The sequence below is a fragment of the Elgaria multicarinata genome, chromosome 2 (genome assembly GCF_023053635.1).
Source record: "Elgaria multicarinata webbii isolate HBS135686 ecotype San Diego chromosome 2, rElgMul1.1.pri, whole genome shotgun sequence".
Lineage (NCBI taxonomy): Eukaryota > Metazoa > Chordata > Lepidosauria > Squamata > Anguidae > Elgaria > Elgaria multicarinata.
The window spans coordinates 174,503,256-174,528,155 of NC_086172.1; the positions used below are offsets into that span (position 1 = coordinate 174,503,256).

At 44.0% G+C, this 24,900-nt stretch overlaps 1 protein-coding gene across 1 annotated transcript in view; it reads left to right on the forward strand.

Annotated features, from left to right (window-relative positions):
- Nucleotides 1–24,900, forward strand: part of LOC134393473 (coiled-coil domain-containing protein 175-like) — a 53,613-nt gene that overhangs the window by 23,670 nt on the left and 5,043 nt on the right. Inside the window, exons 9-16 of the mRNA XM_063118500.1 lie at nucleotides 2,680–2,816; nucleotides 6,219–6,329; nucleotides 7,992–8,063; nucleotides 11,559–11,694; nucleotides 15,118–15,249; nucleotides 18,850–18,988; nucleotides 21,611–21,690; nucleotides 22,710–22,862. Of these exons, the coding sequence (XP_062974570.1) occupies nucleotides 2,680–2,816; nucleotides 6,219–6,329; nucleotides 7,992–8,063; nucleotides 11,559–11,694; nucleotides 15,118–15,249; nucleotides 18,850–18,988; nucleotides 21,611–21,690; nucleotides 22,710–22,862 (960 nt within the window). The remainder of the gene's footprint in view (nucleotides 1–2,679; nucleotides 2,817–6,218; nucleotides 6,330–7,991; nucleotides 8,064–11,558; nucleotides 11,695–15,117; nucleotides 15,250–18,849; nucleotides 18,989–21,610; nucleotides 21,691–22,709; nucleotides 22,863–24,900) is intronic.

Below are 24,900 nucleotides of genomic sequence, written 5' to 3' on the forward strand. Positions count from 1 at the left end.
CTGCAAGTCTGTGGCCCTCAGTTAGATTGGGGCAAAAAACTTTGGCATGCCTGGATAATGCCATAGTTATTGGAACAGTCCAATAATAATAAAAAATATATCTTTTAACAAGCAGTGCACCCATCATGATTTTTGGTTTATTGTTTTAGTTCTAATAGATTTGTACTAATATAGCTGTCAGGTATAGGCTTTGTACCTAGTGGTTAGATTTATTAGGAAATGCTTTGAGAATGTCAGAATTGTCAGATGTTCCCTGCAAGCTTATCTCTGTAAGCAGTTCCCACGGGAGTAGCTGGTTCACTCCTTTGCTTCAGCCTTGAAGTAGCTGGTTCTCTGGGAACTTCAGAGTGTTTTGGAAAAGGTGGGAGACCACAATACCTGATGGAATGCCTCTCCCAACGTGAATATACCCGGTCACTACGTTCAACATCTAAGGTCCTCCTCCGGGTGCCTACTCCAAGAGACGCTCGGAATGTGGCAACGAGGGATGGGGCTTTTTCGGTGGTGGCCCCCAGACTGTGGAACGATCTCCCTGACGAGGCTCGCCTGGCGCCAACGCTGCTGTCTTTCCGGCGCCAGGTTAAGACTTTCCTCTTTGCCCAGGCATATAGTGGCACATCTTAATTACCCACATGTTTAGTTTTTTAACGGTTTTTAATGCTTTATGTGTGTATGTTCTGTGTTTTAGAATTTTAAATTTTGTATACTCGTTTTTATCTTAATTTTAGAATTTCTGTAAACCGCCCAGAGAGCCCTGACTATGGGGGCGGTATATAAGTGTAATAAATAAATAAATAAATAAATAAATCTGCTTACAGAGATAAGCTTGCAGGAAACATCTGACATTCTCAAAGCATTTCCTAATAAATCTAACCACTAGGTACAAAGCCTATACCTGACAATAGCCATTTGTGCTTCAAAAGGACACTGAGGTCAGTCCTTGATATGCTCAGCAGTGCAAAAATATTTAAACAGAACTATACACACGTTCCCAGCACAATCTAAAGCAAGTCATGTAGACTTGGGTGTTTGCATTTAAGCCAGCTTTGAGGTCATTCGCCCGTTCGTGGGAGCTGCTTTCTAAAGGTTTCTTCCCATGCCATGCCATTCCAGTATGTAGGCAGGGCCAACAACATTGTTTCTGAATCCAGATGTGAGAACAGGAATGTGGGGGGGAAGCCATGGTAAAGTAACACTCATGCTGCTGTTGGTAACATGGGAATCAGCCCTTGGTTTCATTTGCTTCACCAGGACTAAGCCCATTTTAATTGAATGTCTGAATGTTTGGCAAAGTGAATCAATATTATGTTAGATACTTTGCAATAATAATAATACATTTATTCCTTATCTGCCTCTCTCTGGATCAAGGCAGGGAACAACATCAAATACAAACATACTATAAACTACATAAAACTGATTAAAAACATATAAAACTAATACATTATTAAAATAACAGCCAGACATCTTAAAATTCAACTGGGTAGGCCTGCCAGAAGAGATCAGTCTTTATAGCATTTTTAAATTCAGGAAGACTGTTAAGTGATTTTAAAATTGGTGTAATATGGTCACCCCTAGGTGTACTGGTGACCAACCTGGCTGCCATATTTTGAAGTTTCCGGACTTTATTCATTATATTGGATCCTGTACTTTCGTATAAGATTCTGTCTGCTCATGAAAAGGGCCATAACTCAGTGACAGAGCAGCTTTGCATAGGGACATATTCAGTGATAGCTCAAGCAGTAATGGTAAACCTTGGATGAATTCCGCTGGAGTTAAAGCTGGAGGAGCTATACTAGAGTGACCAGATTTAAAAGAGGGCAGGGCACCTGCAGCTTTAACTGGTGTGATGAAGAGGGAATTTCACCAGGTTCTCCATACATACAAATGACACCTGCTGAAATTCCCTTTTCTATGCAACTGTTAAAGATACAGGAGCCCTGTCCTCCTTTTCATAGGGTCACCCTAAGCATGGCAATGAATGATGGGAGTTGCAGTCCAGCACAGCTGGAAGGCACCAGGTTGGGGAAGACAGGTGTAATAGAAGTCCGCGTTCTTTTCTCTCATGTAATTTTCTCATACACAATCCTATGCCCGTTTAGACAGAAAAAAAGGCCAACTCCCAGCATGCCCCAGACTTTTTTCTGTTGAAACATGCCTAGGATTCCACCCTAAAACTGGTATTAACAAACTAAGGCCTTAGCTAGACCTACCTGTTATCCCGCGACAGAGGAGGGAAGATCTTGCATTGTGTTTAACGCAAGATCCCTCCTCCGTTTACACGCGACGCGCAACGACCTCAGAAGGAGAGGCGTCGTGCCCGCCATTTTCCCCTTTTCTTAAGGGGCCAGCAGCGCACAAACGCTGGTGTGCAAAAAGTGAGTATTTTTTAAATTTAAATTATTTTCCCTGCTCCCCCCATCCTACCCCTGATGGGCGCAGCTCTTGGCTCCTTGTGCAGAGCTGGATCAACTTGTGGCACCTGGCCACACGTGTCTCGGTCTCAGCACAGGGACGATCCTGGGGATCACTCCAGGATAAAGCCCCATCTAGCTATGGCCTAAGGTTTCTTTAAGGGGATGATAGCTGTATTAATTATGTTCCATAGTCTTTTGGAAGCATCACAAGATCTTGAGAATTACACAGTCCATTTAAATTAACCACACTGGGATTTGTTTCTAGGCTGAAGAGCAGCTGGAAGTAGTAAGGCGAGACAACGGCAAACTAAGACGTGAAAACGACCTTCTCACCACACAGTTACAAGTATTAATTGACGAAGAAGAACGTTTCTGTGCACAAAGAGACTATCTGGCACGAGAGTATGTTGACGTTTGAACTTGCCCTCAGATAAATGCTACTAAAATTATATTTTTTATTTATTTATTTTATTTATTATTTATTTCTTACCTGCCCAAGGGTCTCTCCTTCCCTTGCTCGGCTTCGTCCATTTTCTTCCGCTGCCCCTTACACCTGGAACGCTCTTCCAGAACATTTGCGAACTACAAGTTCAATCGCAGTTTTTAAAGCTCAGCTAAAAACTTTTCTTTTTTCTAAAGCTTTTAAAACTTGATTTTGATCTTGCTTTTATACTGTTAGTTTTACTCTACCCTGTGCCTGTTTGGTGCATTCTCTTCCCCTTCTTATTGTTTTATTATGATTTTATTAGAATGTAAGCCTAAGTGGCAGGGTTTTGCTATTTTATTGTTTTACTCTGTACAGCACCATGTACACTGATGGTGCTATATAAATAAATAAATAAATAAATAATAATAATAATAATAATTTAGATCCCGCCTTTTTTCCTCTTAAGGAACCCAAGGCGGCGCATATAATCCTCCTCCTCTCCATTTTACTGTCATGTCCTTGAATAAAGAGCCCAGTTCTTTGAATCAGATTGGTGACCTAAGACAATAAAAATCCACTGCAGTCCATGGAATTATGCTTCTGTTTAAAAACTTGTTAGTCAAAGCCTGTGACAGAGGCTGTTAAAAATCCCTAAGCCATACTTTAAAATAGTTTGTATGCCAATATAGGAACATCTTATTGGAATCAAGCATGTCTTTCGTGGTCCCATGTCCTACATACCTGAGCCTATAGCTAAGCCTAAACACATGTAACAGGCCATGGCTGGACCAGGCCTATATCCCGGAATTGTCCTTGTGCATCCAAATGACACACAGGGAATCCCGGGAGCAGGCAGGGATGACCCCTCCATTTGCTTGGGATAATCCTTAGGTCTAGCTAAGGCCTGAAACAACCACATAGCTTTTCTGCTTACCTAGGGTGACCATATTTTGGAAACTAAAGCTCTACCTAAGTCCTTTCATGGTGCAAAGTTTCATCTCTTTATCTTTAAAAAAGACGGTTTTAAAAATAATAATTTTAAAACCTCAATTTTTAAATAATTCCTAAAAAATCAATGGATGAACGGATCTGTTTCAAATTTGGTGTGGCTAAAGCACTACCTAAATCCTTTCATGGTGCAAAGTTTCATCACTTTATCTTTAAAAATGACGATTTTAAAAATAATAATTTTAAAACCTCAATTTTTAAAAAATTCCTAAAAAAACCAATGGATGAACGGATCTGTTTTAAATTTGGTTTGATTAAAGCCCTTCCTAAGAGCTACCATTTTGCCAAGTTTCATGTCTTTATCTTAGAAAATGACGGAGTTATAAGCATTTTTGTTCATTCCCATTAGAGCTGCTCTTTGGGGGGGGAAAATCCGGATTTTCCCTCCCCCTCCCGGATTTGCCATCAAAAACCCGGACAAATCCGGGCAAATCCAGTCATATGGTCACCCTAGCTTACCCCTTTTCCCCCACTTCCCTTCCCATTCTCTGTTGTTGCCCAATACAATTGTAGAAGGGAAGCTCTTTGGGGCAGGGACCTGCCCTCTAGTTTTCTGTAAAAAGCCAAATACACTGAGAGGAGATTTATGCCTTGACCATAAGTACACTTAACTTGGTATCGCTGAAATCAATGGGACTTTCCCCCCCCCAAGTAAGTGTTTCAGAGTGGACAGCTGGTCACTTTAAAATTAAAGGGTTTACTAGTAATGCGACTGGTGCTCTAAAGCAGAGTGCTGGTTGCTCACAAACCACACGTTTCCCGGTCGTGGTTGTCACTCGTCCAGATTGGCTAGCAGGATTGGCACTGAAGGCAGATGTGTCATTGTACCACCACAATGGTAAACCAATGCAGCGGAATTGGTGGCAATACTAAATTTATATTGGACAAACTTACTAAATAGGAGCAAATGGTCAAGCGTATTTCAGAAGATCCTGTATGGACTGGATATATAAACCATCTCAAGAACCCACCATATAGTAGGGTGACCATATGAAAAGGAGGAAAGGCTCCTGTATCTTTAAGAGTTGCATAGAAAAGGGAATTTCAGCAGGTGTTATTAGATTGTAAGCCTATGCGGCAGGGTCTTGCTATTTACTGTTTTACTCTGTACAGCACCATGTACACTGATGGTGCTATATAAATAATAATAATAATAATAATAATAATAATAATAATAATAATAATAGGTGTCATTTATATATATGGAGAACCTAGTGAAATTCCCTCTTCATCACAACAGTTAAAGCTGCAGGAGGTATACGAGAGTGGCCAGATTTAAAAGAGGGCAGGGCACCTGCAGCTTTAACTACTGTGATGAAGAGGGAATTTCACCAGGTTCTCCATATATACAAATGACACTTGCTGAAGTTCCCTTTTCTATGCAACTGTTAAAGATACAGGAGCCCTGTCCTCTTTTTCATGTGGTCACCCTACCATATAGTAACCTTCCCCCAACCTGGTGTAGAGATGTACGAGAATTTCATTCCTGTTCGCCAAGCATAGAAACATTGGCCGTTCGCAACCCTGAATGCAAATGTGGGCAGGAGCAGAATTCTCAGAGGATTTTCGCCGTTTCCCAAACTTACGTTCGATTTCAAGAGTGTCCATTCCTCACGCAACCACATTTTTCACACTTTAGCCTATAGGGGGAGTGCAATTTGGGGCACATGCATGGAAAAGTGCACATATTTCGTGTTCGAAAGTGCACACTTGTTTGGAAATAAAAAGATGTTTGTGCTCAGGAGCAAGAACAAGGTGGAAAATGAAGAACCCCAAAGCGTTGGAACAACACTTGTTCTCCATTCCCTAACTTGGTGCCCTCCAGATGCAGGGGGCCACAACTCCCAGCAATACTGGGAATTGTAGTTCAACACATCTGGAGGGCACCAGGTTAAGGAACGCTGCCATATATAATAGGAAGATTGTCTTTGGAATCCTGTAGTGCAGCCTTCCTCAACCTGGGGCGCTCCAGATGTGTTGGACTACAACTCCCAGAATGCCCCAGCCAGCTGGCTGGGGCATTCTGGGAGATGCAGTCCAACACATCTGGAGCGCCCCAGGTTGAGGAAGGCTGCTGTAGCGGGTGGTGCTGTAGTTTTGCCACAGGCTAAAAATGAAATCCGGAAAAAAGCCTACATTCTCCTTTATATTCTGTTCCATCCCCTGCGTTTAAAGATTATGATTTAGGAGCAACTTCCTTAGTTTTTTCTTCGTTATATCTTGTTTTAATATATTGCAAAGTTGCCCTGGTTTTTTATTTTTATTTTAGGGGGGATGGATGGGCTAGAAATTCTTTGAATAAATAGATAAATATCTAAATTTACATGAGTATGTGTTTGACCTGTTGTTGTTTCCCCCCCTTTTAATAGATTTGAACATTTATCCAATCTGCTCACTGAAAGGCTTGACCTTGTGGCAAAGCACTTAGTGGAGACAAAAACCATACAAGATGAGGTGGACAGACTGCAGGAGATATATGAGTAGGTTTCATTTTGAATGCTAAGCGTAGTAAAAGAACTTGCTGCAGACTTGCTTTACGTTGCTAGCTGAGATTGTGAGATCAGAAAGATAGAAGGGAGAGAGACTATGATTAACGGAAAAGATTTGCAAACTAAGCTATTAACAAAACTTGATGGCCCAGTTAAAATGTAACTATGGTAGTTTAGCATTACAGGAATGAGGTAAGCCTTGAGCACCCTCCCGCCTTCCTTGTTCTCCTCCTTTACATGCAAAGAAAAGAGACTGAATGTTTCCCCTTTTGGTTTTGAATAACCTGCAGAAGTAGAGAAACTAGGTTTATTCTAACTATGGCCGTAGCTAGACGGGACGATATCCTAATGTTAGCACAACCACCTCCATTAGAGGCATCCCGGGAGCAGGGAGGGATGATCCCTCCCTTGGCCCGGGATATCGCCCAACAGTTTTAGCCCGCTTTTTCTGCGGTCTTGGGATGATCCCTAGACCACAGAATGTGTGGCCCGGCGTGGTTTGTCCTGGCTCCTCGCAAGTAACCGCAAGGAGCTGGGAGCCTGGCATGGGGCACAGAGCGCCGCAGGTGCTCTGTGCCCATCTGGGGTGGGGTGAGCGGGGAAAATTTTTTTTTTGTTTTTTTTTAAAAAAAATACTTATGATTTGCGCACGAGCACTTGTGCGCTCCGTCCCCTTTAAAAAACAAAACAAAATGGCGGGCGCCATGTCGCGCGCCGTGTGTGAACCAGGGCGATGATCTCGCGATCATAAAATCGCGAGATCGCCTCCCTCCGACCCCCCTCGTCTAGCTGAGGCCTATGATTAGTTAATAAACCACGATCTGAAACTATAGTTTGATCCCGGTTTGTTTGAACTACTCTACAGTGCTGCTTCATTGGTTGCTACTTAGCACTGAGTTTATGCCCAACCAATACGCACATACTAAGGTGAAGGGACAACCATCCAGGTTAGCAAGGAGACCTCTCTGAGCCCCTACACATGTCATCTATTCCGTGATCATTGAGGTGATCAGAGAAGGAAGTGTGCTTCAGAGAAGGAAGAAACTATCTTGGCCACTGGCTTGGGAAAGGGGGGGGGCGCGGTCAGAGTGCTACGGATGCCATCTCTTTTTCTAGACAGCCCAGCACACTGTCCAGCAAAGGAACTAGCAGGCCATATCTTACAATATGTCCCTCTGCCCAACACTGCCATGGCCTCCACTGGAGGGACCTTGCCCATCAGGCCAACCAAAAGGGGCCACCATTCCCACTACCATTTTTGAGACATGCATTTATATGTGTAGCCTTGCATCCTAACCAAATTCACAAACTTTTTTAAGTTGCAAAACTGCTCCTGAGATTAGGAGAGGATTTCTGGCAGTGTCACAAATGCCCTCTAATAGATGGCTTCCCCTACAGCCAGCTGTCCCTTAATTCCAGCAGATCCACTCTGAAAACCTGAACTGTTTTTCCAGAGTTTGCCCTGGGACAGGAAAACGTGTGGTTTATTCACAGAGCAACGAAGGTGCTGTCATGTCTGCGGCGCGTCACAAATTAAAAAGTTACATCTCACAGTCTGGTGGTAATAGTAGTAGGAGAACGTCCCCTAGAACTCTGCTTTAGGAAGAGATTGTATAAAAATGGATTATTCAACCACCATACTTCTTGTTTCAGCACCTCAGAAAATAACTATGCAAGAGAATTGGTATCTTTAGAACTATCGTTAAACAAAGAAGCTGGTAGAAGGTAAAATATTCTCTGAAAATAAAGTGTTGTACCAATGTGACTGAAAGACACTTGTGCCAGATTCATGGTTGTTCATAATATACATTTGCCGTTCCCTAGATACTGCCCCCAAAGTGCTGTTATTTATATTTGGACGTCAGACTACCCTTTACTAATTCAAGTAATCAAAAAGTGCAAGCCCGGATCACGAACTAGAGTAGTTTTCCTTAACCTGGTGTCCTTTGGACTACAACTCCCAGAATTCCTGACTATTGGCCATGCTGGCTGGTGCCGATGGGATTTGGAAATCTGAAACATCTGGAGGGCACCAGGTTGGGGAAAGCTGTACTGGAGCCTGTGTTCATACAACCCAGGCTTTTGTTTCAGTTTCCCTATAGCAGTCTCAAACCCACCAACCCGTACACTCTGGCTCAGCGGAAGAGAGGTGTATTGTGGGAAAACAGGCCTGCTGGAGTCCAAAATGCATCCCCAGCATAACTTCGAGAACTCAAGGACAGGATCCCAGGCAATACTTTTTCTGGATGCAGTGTTTATTTGTGTAGGACAGGGGTGTAAAACCTCATGCCCAGGGGCCAGATGTGGCTCTTCTCAGGGTCCCAGTCAGGCCCTCTGGGGTTCCTCAGATGGCCACACCCCATTTCTCCCCCCAACCATCAAATGTTGGTAGTTTCTCAGGTTTTATCCAGTTCCTCTCCCCCACCCCCACCCCCACCCCCACCCCAATTCTAAAAGGTTGAGATGCCTCTTCTAAGGCTTTGGTGTTGGTAGGTTACTAGTAACTTTGGTTACTAGTATACTGGTATTTTGGCTCTACCTCCTTTTGTCTTCCACCCCACCAACCACTGGAAGGCAGCCCTAGAAAGGAAAGAAAAGGAAAGGAACCTCTCGTGCAAGCACTGAGTCATTACTGACTCTTGGAGGGGCACCAGCTTTCGCTGACGTTTTCTTGGCAGGCCTTATAGCGGGGTGGTTTGCCGTTGCCTTCCCCGGCTGTTATTCCCTTTCCCCCAGCTAACTGGGTACTCATTTTACCAACCTCGGGAGGATGGAAGGCTGAGTCGACCTGAGCTGGCTACCTGAGAACCAGCTTCCGCTGGGATCGAACTCAGGCCGTGGGGAGAGTTTCAGCTGCAGAAACTGCTGCTTTACTGTTCTGCGCCACACGAGGCTGGCCCGAAAGACGTTTTGTAGGAGAATGTAAACTTTTGAGAGACACAGAACATTTCGTCAGCCAAATGGAAAAAGTGGTTCCAGGTGCATATTTATTTCCACACCACCCAATAGTGCCAGTGTGGTGTAGTGGCTAAAGTGTTGGACTGGGAGTCAGGCGATCCGGGTTCTAGTCCCCACTCGGCAATGGAAGCTCACTGGGTGACTTTGGGCCAGTCCCAGACTCTCAGCCCAACCTACCTCACAGGGTTGTTGTTGTGAGGATAACATGGAGAGGAGGATGATTATGTATGCTGCCTTGGGTTCCTTGGTGGAAAAAAAAGGCAGGATATAAATGCAATAATAAATAAATGCAACAGTGTACTTGATTTGACTAGCGGCTATGCAAAAAGCTTAATAATTTCATCAATACTTTGCATGTGTATGGCGTCACTTACCTCATCTCGGTAGTCCTGGTAATAGACCTGTAAAATAGGTCAGAAATATCAGAAAATGAGAGCTCACTCACACAGAAAATGAGAGCTCACTCACGCAGGGGGGAAAACGCTCCACCTTTATGACAACTCTTCAAATATTTGAAGATGGCAGTCGTATTTCCTCCTGATCATTTCTTCTCCAGGCTAAACACACCCATCTCCCTCAACCTTTTCTCATAGAACATAGCCTGCAGGTTGCTCTGCGGTGCCCAGAACTGGGCACGGTACTCCAGGTGAGGTCTGGACAAAGCAAATCTGAGCTATTACACTGCATATGATCGCACTGAAATCATGTGTGCTGTGTAAAGTGGCAACACTCCCATTCTCTCTATTTATTTATTATTGCATTTATATCCCTCTTTTTTTCCTCCAAGGAACCCAAGGCGCCATATATAACCCTCCTCCTCTCCATTTTATCCTCACAACAACAACCCAGTGAAGTAGGTTGGGCTGAGAGTCTGTGATTGGCTACAGAGTCACCCAATGAGCTTCCATGGCCGAGTGGGGGACCACCAGAACCTGGATCTCCTGACTCCCAGTCCAACACTTTAGCCACTACACCACACTGGCTCTCTTCTCTTTAGCCATTAGGAGAAAAGACGTTGCGGGCGTTTAATGGCTTGGCTCGATTCATTGGACCCCCACCATTCTACCAAACTATAAAAAGGTATCTGATCCATTCATGTGGGAAAGGCAACAATGGTTGCTTCATTATGGAAGTGAATGACTATGAGCAAATAGATACAGACATAGGAAGAATGCCAACCTCATTGTCGGAATTATCTTTGGCCATAGCTAGACCTAAGGTTTATTCCAGGATTGTCCTGGGGTCAAACCTGTTCATCTAAGTGCCACACAGGGCATCCAGTGCTCAGGCAGGGACAAACCTGGGATGATCCTGGGATAAACCTTAGGTCTAGCTACGGCCTTTGTCTCTCATTGTCAGAGTGGCCCCTGATTTGAGCCTGTTTTTAAAGCCTTCTCTCTTTCCCTCTTTGCTCTTGCAGTGCTCTTTGCCGTTCATTCCTGCTGTTCTAGATTTTTCCAATAGCCATGGCCAGATCTACACCAAACAAGATATAGCACTATGAAAGTGGTATATAGAGGCAGGATCCATATGGAGGCAGGAGCTACACTACTGCTTTATAGCGGTATCGAAGTGCACTGACAACTGTTGGGGCCCAGGACACATGCCATATACCGCTTTCATACTGCTTTCATAGCATTATATCCTGCTTGGTGTAGATGTGTCATTGGGCCCCAACAGTTGTCAGTACACTTCAGTACCACCATAAAGCATTAGTGTAGATCCTGTCCAGGTCTTGTAGAGGCCATTGAGATGCCCATTTAAAAACTAACTGGTTTGCCTCCCGGCATGATGTAATACATTAGCTCTGTTTTCTCATGAACGGCTTTATCTCAACAAATGCCCCACTTCTATTCAGCACTGAACTTTTTTTTTTCTTTTGATAGGATGAAATATTGGAAATCACTTTCAAAACTGTCTCTAACTTTCTTATTTACAGAAACGAGTCTTGATATCTAAGTTAATGTATGTCAGCCTTTCCGAACCTAGAGCCCCTCCAGATGTTTCGGACCACAGCTGCCATAATTCTCAGCCCTCACGGCCATTTGGGAAGGCTGAAGATATATGCTAAGCACTTTGAACATGTGCATTATGTGATATAACTGTTAAGTTGTTCTCATTATCAGCGTCACTGTTATCATCACGATATAGGACACGATAGAGGGCAAACTGAGCCCCCTGCCTGTTTTAGTTGATTGTAAAGTTTAGCAGTTTGCATTCCATGAAGGCTAATATATGGTTCCCCCCCCCCTTAACTGCTAGATCTGTCCTTCAGGATCAACTTAATGACATTTCAAATCTGTCTCAGAAAATGGCAGCTGACCATGAAGAGTTTCTGAGCATTTCATTGGAAAAGTCTGAGAATGGTAAAAAGCTGCTCAGCATGTTAACAAACCAGGTATATAACCACTGAGTGACTGAAACCAATTCAGGTTTGTTTATTTATTTATTGCATTTTTATACCACCCAGTAGCCGAAGCTCCCTGGGCGGTTCACAAAAATTCAAAGCATTCAAAGTATAAAACAAACAGTATAAAAACATGATATAAAATACAAGATAAAAAGCACAACCAGGATAAAAACAGCAGCAATGCAAAATTACAAATTTAAAACACCAAGTTAAAATTTATTTATAGACTGTTAAAATGCTGAGAGAGAAAAAAGGTCTTCACCTGGCGTCTGAAAGAATATAACGTAGGTGCCAAGCGAACCTCCCTAGGGAGCTCATTCCACAGCCGGGGTGCCACAGCAGAGAAGGCCCTCCTCCTGGTAGCCACCTGCCTCACTTCCTTTGGCAGGGGCTCGCAGAGAAGGACCCCTGAGGATGACCTTAGGGTCCGGGCAGGTACATATGGGAGGAGGCGTTCCTTCAGATAGCCTGGCCCCAAGCTGTTTAGGGCTTTAAATGTTAATACCAGCACTTTGAATTGGGCCATATAGCTTTTCAAACGTGAAGTGAGACCTCAAGGCCAAGCAGCTGGCATGGTTCTCTCTGTGCTAGCTGCAAGGGGGAAGAGGGGAACTTAGACTCCCAGGCCTGAGGGGTTGGATAAATTCCTGGAGGAAAAGAATATCAATGGCTACTAGTCCTGCTGGCTAAATAGGCCTCTATCCAGTTGCTGGGGGACATGGGTGGGAGTGTTGGTTCCTGGCCGATGGCTGGTTGGCCACTGTGTGAACAGAGTGCTGGTCTAGATGGACCCTTGGTCTGATCCAGCATCAGGGCCCTTCTTAGGTTCTTAATAAAGCTTTAAGCAGAGCAGTGACATTAATTTCCGTTAATGAACTCCTTTTTTTAAACTCATTTTGAAAGGTTGGCTCTAGAAGTGATCTCAATCCCATGCCTATGCCATAGGAACCAGGCTACCAAGTTTCTTTTAGGTAGAGAGGGTTTATTCTAATGGCAGCAGTTTAAAGGTGTTTAATTGCTTAGGCAGTATTTCCTAATGGTGAATTCTATGGGAACTTTATTAAAAATTATGGCCGCAAGTTCCATAGACTCAAGCCCCAAGGTTAACTTTTTTAAAAAAAAACAGAGGTGAGATAACCCACATGCTGTTCTGTCACAGTGGTGGAATAACCTGCAGTGTTTTTTCACATGTGGGTTTTAGATTAGAATTACATTAATTGACTCTTACAGCAGCTAACCAGAACAAGGCCAGAAACACAGGACTCAGTAGGGTAGGGGAAAACACTGTCAAGAATCCACATTTTGTTCCATTTTATTATACAGTGACTCTACTCACATGTTGGGGAAATGAGCATGAATTGGAGAATCCTTAAATGTCTATCAGTAAAATATACATTAGATAAATAATTATAATAAGGAAGGGAAGAAACAATTACCTAGGGAGGTTGTGGGCTCTCCCACCCTGGAGGCTTTCAAGAGGCAGCTGGACAACCATCTGTCAGGGATGCTTTAGGGTGGATTCCTGCATTGAGCAGGGGGTTGGACTCGATGGCCTTGTAGGCCCCTTCCAACTCTGCTATTCTATGATTCTATGAATTATGCTGGGCATTTTACAGAAAGGATTAAAAAAAAAACACTTGCCCCGTGGTTCACTATTTTCAGACGTTTTACATCTCTAGTCTTTCTATAAATGTCTATAAATAATATACCGTATTTCTTCGATTCTAAGATGCCATCGATTGATTGTAAGACGCACGCTAATTTCAGTACCACTAACAGAAAAAAAAAGCTTTGATTCTAAGAAATAATAAATGCACCCGCGATTCTAAGACGCACCCCGTTTTTAGAGATGTTTATATGGGGAAAAAAGTGCGTCTTAGAATCGAAGAAATAGGGTACTTTTTAGAAATCTAATGTGGGGAGTAAAATGTGGGCAACAATATATAAACATCTTGTCTTAAATTCTGAAAGGAAGTACTTCATAATCCAAAGATGTTCAATTGTGGGGTGGGGGGTGGCACGCAAAAGTGGTCTTGGGGGACGGGGCAGAGAGAGAGAGAGAAATGTCTCCACCACCACCCCGTATTTTTCTGGGGTTATTTTCCCCCAAGGCCTTTACATCTCTAGTCGAACTCTCCCACCTCCTGCAGCTTCCCTTTCAAAAGTTTGTCCCGCAGGTCTTTTCTTCTCAGCTGAGTCTTCAGCATCCAGTATGCTTGGCTGCAAAAAGTGCTTTGAGAGCAGGCTTCAAGGACTTAAGCAGAAGGAGGGGTCCGCACTCTCCAACCATGTGTCACTATAGCAACTTTACATTGAACTGTGCCCCACTGCCCCTGCGCAGAAACTTTTCTACATGACTGCAGCAGATTTGTGTTTAAACACTTTTGCCCTGTTGCTGTCATACAGGGATACAGGAAGCTGCTTTATATTGAGTTCGACCATGGGTCATAGAATCATAGAATAGCAGAGTTGGAAGGGGCCTATAAGGCCATCGAGTCCAACCCCCTGCTCAATGCAGGAATCCACCTTAAATAGGGTGACCCTATGAAAAGGAGGACAGGGCTCCTGTATCTTTAACAGTTGCATTGAAAAGGGAATTTCAGCTGGTGTCATTTGTATGCATGTTGCACCTGGTGAAATTTCCTCTTCATCACAACAGTTAAAGCTGCAGGAGCTATACTGCAGTTATACTGTGACCAGATTTAAAAGAGGTCAGGGCACCTGCAGCTTTAACTGTGGTGATGAAGAAGAAATTTCACCAGGTTCTCCATATATACAAATGACCCCTGCTGAAATTCCCTTTTCAATACAACTGTTAAAGATACAGGAGCCCTGTCCTCCTTTTCATATGGTCACCCTACCTTAAACACACCTGACAGATGGTTGTCCAGCTGCCTCTTAAAGGCATCTAGGGCGGGAGAGCTCACAACCTCCCTAGGTCACTGGTTCCATTGTCGTACTGCTCTAACAGTCAGGATGTTTTCCCTGATGTCCAGCTGGAATCTGGCTTCCTATATCTTGTGTCCGTTATTCCATGTCTGGATGATCGAGAAGAGATCCTGGCCCTCCTCTTGTGTGACAACCTTTGAAGTATTTGAAGAGTGCTATCATGTCTCCCCTCAATCTTCTTTTCTCCAGGCTAAACCTGCCCAGTTCTTTCAGTCTCTCCTCATAGGGCTTTGTTTCCAGACCCCTGACCATCCTCGTTCCCCTCCTCTGAACACGCGCCATTTAGTCCTTAGCGATGGACACCAATTTATGCATTAGCAGTGGCTCTCCGGGTTTTCAGGCCGGAGGCGTTCCTGCCCTACTCGGAGATGCCGGGAATTGAACCTAGGATCTTCTGCTTGCAAAGCAGGTATTCTACCACTGAGCTACAGCTTTCTTCCCTCTCCTATTTCCTTTGACTAGAATGAACAGCTCAAGAAAGAAACAATAAAATCCGAGCAGGCGGTTAAGCTCCTCAGTGCAAAGCTACTTAAAAAAAAAGCTCAATATAACAAACTTAATGCCAGCCTGGAGGCAGAAATCAAGCAGCTTGAGGTAAGAGAGCCTTCTTTTTAATAAAAGCTTTGACACGTGCGACTTGTAGCTTCATCCCCCATACCTGCTTCCCTCGGATTATCCTCGTAGCCCTAAGGTTTCGCGGTTGTTGTTGTTGTTTTTGCTACCAGGCAACAGCGATCCTTTGCATACCAGGAAGTGAGTTTAAGGGGGGAAATGTAAAAAATCATAAAAAATCAACGGATAACCCAATTCAATTCAAATTTGGTATGCTTAAAGCTCTCTCTAATATCTATTACTGTGCCAATTTTGGTGTCTTTATCTTTAAAGCTTACGCAGATGTAAGCATTTTTTAAAAATCCTGCTCCTGTGCCCCAGCGGCGGCTCAGAAGATAAGCTCAAAAAGTAGGGGCTAAATAGGGCGAATCTTTTTGCTTTATTACACAATTAAGGCAGGATGCCTGGGAGTACTTCACAATCAAAGCAGATTATAAAGTGGAAAACTTCTGAGTCCTTCGCATGCAATTCGCAGTGATTGCACAGTATAACGCCGGTGTGATAAAGCTATTGTTCTCTGTATATAAGTGTATGGTTTGGTTTATTTGGCTTTGTAACCAGCCCAATTGCAAGGGCTGTGGGAGAGAAACACAGCCCGGTTACGTAGATACAGCCTCTAATCTAACAATCCTCTGAAGACTGCCTTTGATGTCTGTGTGTGTGGCTAATTTTAATGATTTATATTTAATGATTTATATTTAATGTTTTATATAAGCTTTGTAATCAAGCACATTGTGGGAGGTTTAGCACATCACAATTAGCCTTTTACGAGCAGCGCGAAGCTAAGCAAACCACAGACCTGGCTTACCCATAACTTTTTGGTCTGGAGCGTGACAAGGATGGCGCATACGCCGACTTTTGCCACTCTGGGGTCATGGCAGAGGCACGGCCAGGCAGATGGCGACTCCTGATTGGTCACTGTCTGCCCGGGCAGGGGGGAGGGGGCAGGCCAGCGAGCTGAATGGCCCACCAGAACGCCCCTGTGCTGCCTCCGGTGTGGGGAGAAGAGCCTCCCTTTTCTTTAGGGGAAATTCCTCCCTTCCCTTGGCATCAATCCCTGCGAGGTGGGGGGGGGGAAGCCAGGGAGGGACGGGCTGTTGCGGTTCCCCCCCCCTTGATCCATATAAAGCCCGGGCTTGCTCCTCAGCATGGGGATAACGTGGCGCAAACCCTCAAGAGTGAAACCATGGGGTTTGGGAGCTCACAGCACCAATGCGCTATCATCAAGACAGCCCCCAGGATACGAGGGATCCTATGGCCTCTCCAGCCCCAGCAGGGCGCCTTCTCTAGATGGGCTCAAAGGAAACAATTGGAAAAGGAGACTATAGAGGTGGAAATTGCCTCTGTTGCTCTGACCGCCTTGCTAGCAACAGCCCGGCAAAGTGGTGGAGACTCGAAAGACTCCAAGGATGAAGGCTCCAAGTGTATTTAATCATGTACGTGTACCTGGACAACACATGTTAAGGGTCATTAGCGGAAAGCCACGATGCACCACAGCAGGAATTGGGAGTAATGAACAGAAACACACACAGACAAAACGAAACAGTTTATTATGCAGTTAATTATAACAACGTAACTGTACGTACATGGGCAGCATTGAAACTGGATTGTAAACAATGGATTTGGTTCAGAGAGGGCGTTAGGAAGATATTAACGCCAAATAAAGAGGGGAGAATGACAGGCTTCACACAGAAACACAAACATCCCAACTGAGTTAGAGAAAGGCTTCAGAGAGCTTCTCCGCACAAGCGATTTATTGCATGCTCATGGTTGGTCACTCACAGAAGTTTGGGGGGTCCTTTTCATGATGTCGTCAACCTCCGATGCCTCTTGCACTGTTTCTAACTTGGAATCCGTCACTTTACAAACCCTGAAAATGCCGTAATAAATGGAAAACATGCTATAATACCGTGCCATCTGCTGACGGGAGAATTGAAACATGGGAAGGAACTGGCAAAAACAAGGGTGGGGGGAGTGCAAGTGTTTGGCCCTTCATTAAACCCACGAAGGCTCCAGTAAGCCCCGGTAAGGCTGAGGGATTTCTGCTGAATGTAGAGAAATCTAGAGTATACGCAAAGTCTTGCTGGAAGCAGCATGGCTAACTTGCTTGGGAAGTTAGAGAGGTGAAAAGGAAATAGAAGCAAAGTAAGAAAAGCGCTCCATGGCGTAAAATTACCTGTTCTGTAATGAAGGAGGGGGGAAGGGGATGTTTTTCTTCAAGGAGGCGAGGAGGGAAGTAAGATCAGGAGTTTGTCTTTTGGTACCAAGCCGCCGGATTTGCTTCAGTCATTTGCAATAAGCAGCTTGGACAAGCGGAACCCCACATTTCCCTGAAGCCTTAATGTGGTGCAAGACTCCCTTGGATAACGGCTTGGAGGAGGAACACGAGGTTGCGCGTTCCCTCGGATCCCTCACTAAAACTGAGAACAAAATAATAAAGACAGAGAAGGAGAACTGGGGGGAAAGAATAGGAAGGGAGAGCAAAGCTAGCCAGTGGTAGAAGAAGACCTGCAGCCTTAACCAGGAAACATTTTTCTAAAGACCTTCGTTTTGGAGAGTTTTTTCTGCAATGCGCTGTACATAGGGCTACCATTGTACTTAGTTCGGAAACTTCAGTTACCGTATTTCTTCGATTGTAAGACGCCATCAATTGTAAGACGCACACTAATTTCAGTACCACCAACAGAAAAAAAAAAAAACCTAAGACACACCCGCGATTCTAAGACGCACCCCATTTTTAGAGATGTTTATATGAGAAAAAAAGTGCGTCTTAGAATCGAAGAAATAGGGTAGTTCAAAATATGGCAGCCAAGTTGGTCACTGGTACATCTAGGGGTGAGCATGTTACCCCAACATTAAAATCACTCCACTGGCTGCCAATTAGTTTCCGGGCAAAGTACAAAGTGTCGGTCATTACCTTTAAAGCCCTACATGGTTTGGGTCCTGGTTACCTGCGGGATCGCCTTCTCCCATACAATCTGCCCCACACACTCAGGTCCTCTGGGGAGAACTTACTTCAGTCTGCCAAAACTAGGCTGATGGGTATTACCCAGAGGATCTTCTCTTCTGTCGCCCCCCAGACTGGAATGGCCTGCCGGAAGAGATTCATCAACTTAACTCTCTCTCTGATTTAAAACAGCTATAAAGGCTAGCTTCTTCCGGCAGGCCTACCCAGATGAATGTTAAACCAAGAATTTTTAAGATCTGTTCATCGTTATTTTGATGCTGTATTTATTTTATATGCTCTTTTAATTATATTTCTGTATCTGATTTATACTGTATTGTACTAATGTTGTTCCCTGCCTCGATCCAAAGGGAGAGGTGGGTAAGAAATATATTATTATTATTATTATTATTATTATTATTATTATTATTATTATTATTATCCCCTTAAGATCAAAAGAGGGGAAGGGTATCTATAGGGCTCGTTGGACTTACGCTTTCTTGCCATGTGGGGTGAGGGGTGCTGCCATTCCTTGGATTTATAAGGCTGGAATGGGCCATTCTGCCGTTGCATCAGATCATTAGTAAGTCCATTGCCTCTTTAACAATAAACTGCTCAATGCTTTGCTTTCTCTAAAGGAAGAATATAATGCTAAAAGAACGCACATAGGAGAAATGGAAGAAGAGTTAAAAGTAAATCTCCCACTCTTGGAGAAAATGCAAATAGAATTAGAAGGAAAGAGCACCGGCTACAGCGACCAACAGGACGTCTACCTGGGTACGCCTTGAGTAGTTCCCATGGACAGCGACCTCTTCCCCTGCCTTTTACATTCCGTGACATCACAGAGTGATCGTGGACATGGGGTGGGGACATAGGAAAATGAAGCCCGGCCATATTTCTCTTCTTCTCCCAACCTTCTTGCGCGATAGCAAGGTCTAGAGCAGCCTTCCTCAACCTGGGGCGCTCCAGATGTGTTGGACTGCATCTCCCAGAATGCCCCAGCCAGCTGGCTGGGGCATTCTGGGAGTTGTAGTCCAACACATCTGGAGCGCCCCAGGTTGAGGAAGGCTGCTCTAGAGCTTATGCTTTGAATGCTGGAGGCCCAGGCCCCGCCATCTCCAGTTAAAACGATCAGCCTAAGGGTCCGAAGAGACGCTGCCAGGGAGAGGAGACAATACTTGGGCTAGATCAGGGGTGGGCAACTGCAGGACGCCTGGAGGGCTATTTTTGCCTCCTGGGCACCCCCATCCCACCCACCGCACTCATAGGTTCCACTGGGAGAAAAATTATCACCAGTTTGCCACAGAAGTTCGGGGGCAAACCACTCTAGCCCTGAAAGGGTTCAATTTAGCTTGTTATCAAGCGAAGTTTGACCTTTTTTGTATACTTTATAGTGGCTATGGAGCGCTAAAACAGACAAATTTAGTTTCCAGACACCTAATTTGACCCCTTCTAGTGCTGTGTAGCTGCTACAAAGCTCCAATTTGTTGTATTTTTTTTAAAAAAATCAAAGGCACTGAGTGGGGGGGGAGGGTATGTGTTGCTCACCCACCCCTGGGCTAGATGGACAAGTAGTCTGTCCCTGGTATAAAGCAGCTTCTCGTGAAGTGTGGGGATTTTATTTTTGAGATATTTGACCACTTATAATCCAGGTGGGTTCTCAGAGCAGCTCAAAACGTCATAAAAACACAATAAAATCAAGTGTATAACTGTAAAATCTTCTACACGTTTACTCAGGAGTCAGTCACTCTGATTGAGGCTAATGCAGCCTTCCTCAACCTGGGGCGCTCCAGATGTGTTGGACTGCATCTCCCAGAATGCCCCAGCCAGTGCTGGCTGGGGCATTCTGGGAGGTGCAGTCCAACACATCTGGAGCGCCCCAGGTTGAGGAAGGCTGTATGGGACTTACTCCCAGGTAAGTGTGTAAAGAGCGGCAGCCTGACTACAGTAAACAACCCTAAAAGCGCAGTCAATTAAATAAAATCACTTTTTTAAAATGCAGCAGCAAGGTTTTTCCACAAAGGCTTTCCCACAAAGCCAAGTTATAATCCATCTCCTGAAACACAATTAGAGGTTGTTGTGCTCACCCAGTGCAGCTCAAGTTTTGGATGGACTGGGGTAAAACAAATTACTCTCTTTTTTAAAAATCATTTTAAATCTGGGCCCATTCCAAAGTTCAGGTCCCAAACACAGCCACAGCCTGCCTGGGAAGCCCCCTATGATCCCTTACCTGTGCAAAGGTTACCTGGTGACAGCAGGAATAAAAAAGGCACATGATGGGACTCCTGTTAGGTCTTCCATTATGTCTTAGGTGAAATGGCATGTTCGCATAGGTGTAGGGTGACCATATGAAAAGGAGGACACAGGGCTCCTGTATCATTAACAGTTGCATAGAAAAGGGAATTTCAGCAGGTGTCATTTGTAGGCATGCAGCACCTGGTGAGATTCCCTCTTCATCACAACAATTAAAGTAGGGTGACCCTATGAAAAGGAGGACAGGGCTCCTGTATCTTTAGCAGTTGCATAGAAAAGGGAAATTCAGCAGGTGTCATTTGTATATATGGAGAACCTGGTGAAATTCCCTCTTCAGTGCAGGAGCTATACTAGAGTGACCAGATTTAAAAGAGGGCAGGGGACATGCATCTTTAACTGTTGTGATGAAGAGGAAATTTCACCAGGTTCTCCATATATACAAATGACACCTGCTGAAATTCCCTTTTCAATACAACTGTTAATGATACAGGAGCCCTGTCCTCCTTTTCATATGGTCACCCTAGTTAAAGCCCTACTCTTGACCAGATACAAAAGAGGGCAGGGCTCCTGCAGCTTTAACTGTTGTGGTGATGGGGGATATTTCTTTAGCTATGTTGATTTTACCTGTATTTTATAAACATGCTAAATTAGATCACTCTCTAGTGATTTTTTGATGCAAGCTGAAAACTTTCCAAGGCAAATTTATTTTATTTTATTGCATTTGTATACCTTCCCATAGCTGAAGCTCTCTAAGTGGTTCACATAAATGACTCTTTGCAAATTACCCTAATTTGCATTGGAAAATTCTCCAGATTTTTTCCAATTAAAAAGTTTTTGGAAAACCCACATCGCTGGTAATCTATAGAAATTGTGAAATTTTTGAAGCTGCTTTGGGTTTTAGTAAATTCGTTTCATCCTCTGCTGCTGGTTTTTATGCTGTATTTAGAGTTTATGGCTTTACCTTTTATGTTTCAGTTCTCTTTTATTGTCAGCCACCTGAGAACTTTTGTTAATAGGTGTCATATAAACATTGTAAAATAAATAAGACCTTTCTGGCCTGATGGGGCCATTTGCCTGCTATTGTGACTTAACTGAAACAGCAAGTCTGACACTTAAAGGGGCCTTTCTCCTTCTGCTTGTTTACAGAGTTGCAAGAAGAACAACGCACACTAAGCAAGTCCATAGAACGGTCACTAAAGGAGTGTGACAAACTCAAAAGGCTGAAGGTAATCGTTTCGGCATAAAATGTGTTCTTTTAGGCACCTTGGTTCTTGCTAGGTCTGTTTCTAGGATGACCATTCTACGGGTAAATCCATGCAGACCTTGCTATTGCATGCCACCAAAGGCACCAAGAGCTTTTATTCTATTTAGCTATCATTTATCATCAAAAAGTTGCTTCATTGTTTAGTTCCAGTGGTCATCTGGAGACTTTAAGGCGAGAAGGGAGGGTTTCATGGACAAATAGCACTGGCCAAGATTATTCAAATGAATCATAAGGAACCTGTATGGTACCAACTGTCCCCACAGACCTGAACTATAAAATGGATAACATTGCAGAACTCATTAAGGCTACGCTCTTGACGAATAGGAGTGGTGGCTTTGACAAGGAAATTGCTTGGAAAAACAGTATATTGAAATAAATGTAGGAATGGGCTGATGGGAGTTGAAAGCCAAAACTTCTGGAGAACCACATGTTGCTCACCATTGATCTAATATCTGAGGAGTGGACATTTTCTCTCCCTCCCCCAAAAGTTACCACTACTTTTTTTAAATAGCTACGATGCATTATGTAACTTTATGAAAAGACTAGTGCCTGAATTTGTTTGTTTTCTCATTTTCTCTCCCTCCTCTTTGCTTTTGCATCATGTCTAGGGTGACCATATGAAAAGGAGGACAGGGCTCCTGTATCTTTAACTGTTGTATTGAAAAGGAAATCTCAGCAGGTGTCATTTGTATATATGGGGAACCTGGTGAAATGTCCTCTTCATCACAACAGTTGAAGCTGCAGGTGCCCTGCCCTCTTTTAAATCTGGTCACTCTAGTATAGCTCCTATAACGGTTGTGATGAAGAGGGAATTTCACCAGGTTCTCCATCTATACAAATGACACCTGCTGAAATTCCCTTTTCTATGCAACTGTTAAAGATACAGGAGCCCCGTCCTCCTTTTCATAGGGTCACCCTAATCATGTCTAATGGACGGTAAGCATTTCATGAACGAATAATAAATAAATATTTTGCTGGCAGACTCAAGCGAAGAATGAAATAAAGAAGAACAGGGACCTTGCACTTACCCAGCTGAAAACGTTTACATATTCTCTGAAGTTTATCGAGAAAGACAACTATGAGACGGACAGGCAGCTCTACATTTTGAACGCAGAAAATGCTAGATTAAGAGCAGTGAGTACTTTGAGCGTGGCGTATCAGCACCAAGGCTCACATCTTCAAAAATGGCAGCAGAGAACAAAGCCTTGGAGGCCAGGAAGGGGGGGGGCGGGGCTGAAAATATCATTTTGTACTTTAAGCCTTTTAATATTTTTGGTGCAGCAAGGGATCTCTGTATTCTGTGTAAAGCTGCGAAACTGTAAATCATAGGTGAAATTGACACTGACCTGATTCACACAAGACAACAAACCAGAGTATGGGTTGAATATGGTTTGAACTGTGGTTTGTTGTTGAACCATGGATTATCATCGAACCGTGGGTTGTTGTTTTATGTGAACCATGCCATGCTATTGTTAACCATGAACAAACCACAGTTTACAACCACAAGAAACCATGGGTTCTCTTCATAGGTTGTTCATGGTTAACAAACCATACTTTGTTATGACAACCCATACCCTGCCTCGTCATGTTGTGTGACTCCAGCCACTGTGGCGCTTGGTCTCAACAAAACCTGGGAATCACCAGCTTTTTCCAGAAAGGAAAGAGATATATGTTAGTTTACATTGTTTAAAGCTAGTGCGCCAGCTGCGCCTGTTCCTAGAGCTGTTGGACCTGGCCACGGTGACACATACCTTAGTTACATCCTGATTGAATTACTGTAATGTGCTTTATGTGGGGCTGCCTTTGAAGAGTGTTTGGAAACTCCAACCGGATTGTTGACTGGGGCTGGTTACAGGGAGCATACAACTCCCCTGTTAAAACAGCTCCACTGGCTTCCAGTCTGTTTCCGGGCACAATTCAAAGTGCTGGTTATGACCTATAAAGCCCTATATGGTTTGGGTCCAGGTTATCTGAAAGACCGTATCCTCCCTTATGAGCCTGCTCGTGCTTTGAGATCTTCTGGAGAAGCCCTTCTTTCAGTCCCACCATCTTCACAAGCACGCTTGGGGGTGGGGATCTACACTACTGCTTTTAAAGCGCTTTAAAGCACTTTGAAAACATTTTGAAACCTGTATATGCAGTGTGTCCTGGGCCTAAACAGTTGTCAAAACTGTTATAAAGCGCTTTAAAACGCTTTAAAGCAGTAGTGTAGATCTCCCCACCCCCCAGGTGGGAACATGGGAGAGGGCCTTCTCGGTGGCTGCTCCGGTGCTCTGGAACTCTCTTCCCGGGGAAGCTAGGCTGGCTCCCTCCTTGATGGGGTTTCGGAAGCAGGCAAAAACTTGTTTTTTCCAGCAGGCCTTTGGAGAATAATCAGGCCCTCCATCTATGTTAATGACTTATAATTTTGTTGTGTATTTTAAACGTGTTTTTTTTCTCCAATGTATGTTTTAAACTTTGTAAGGCCGCCTTGAGGCCCAGTATTGGGCAAAAGGCAGGATACAAATAATAATAATAATGATGATGATGATGTTTCCCTCAATGGGCTGCCAGTTTCAGGGATGATATCATGCTCATGTTGATTGGATGTTATGCTCCTTTGACTGGATTCTGAATTTATTTGTGCCCTGCATAGGACCTACCATCTTACTATTCACTTGCATTATCTTTGATCTCAGTTTGTAAAACACTTTTGTCTTGCTTTCAGTGCAGGGCATATAAGCTTGCCCACTTTAGATGTCTGTCATGCATCTAACAATGTGGCCTATATGGACCACAAAAGCTTATGCCACAAAAAAAGGTGTTAGCCTTTTCAGTTGCCACATGTGGCTCTTGGTTGGTTACATGTGCGATGGTGTTGAGGATCTGCTGCTTAGGATTTTCACTTTCTGGGAATCTTCTTCTTCTAAATCAGGTTTTTAGCACACATCGATGTTATGGTACGGAAGTGTGGAAACATTGTTTGCTCAAGGGAAGAGAGACTTGGGGAGATCTTTTGCAGCAGAGCTCAGCAGCCCGTGGGCCTGAGCCACATTTTAGGTGCCCTGTGGAATTTTTGGCAGACTCAGCCCTTTAAAAGCACTTTGAAGCCACTTCAAGAGCATGTAGAACCCATGGATCCAGCCCGATCCGTGCTTTCAAGTGGCAAGCCTGTCTGGCTGGGGAGAAAACA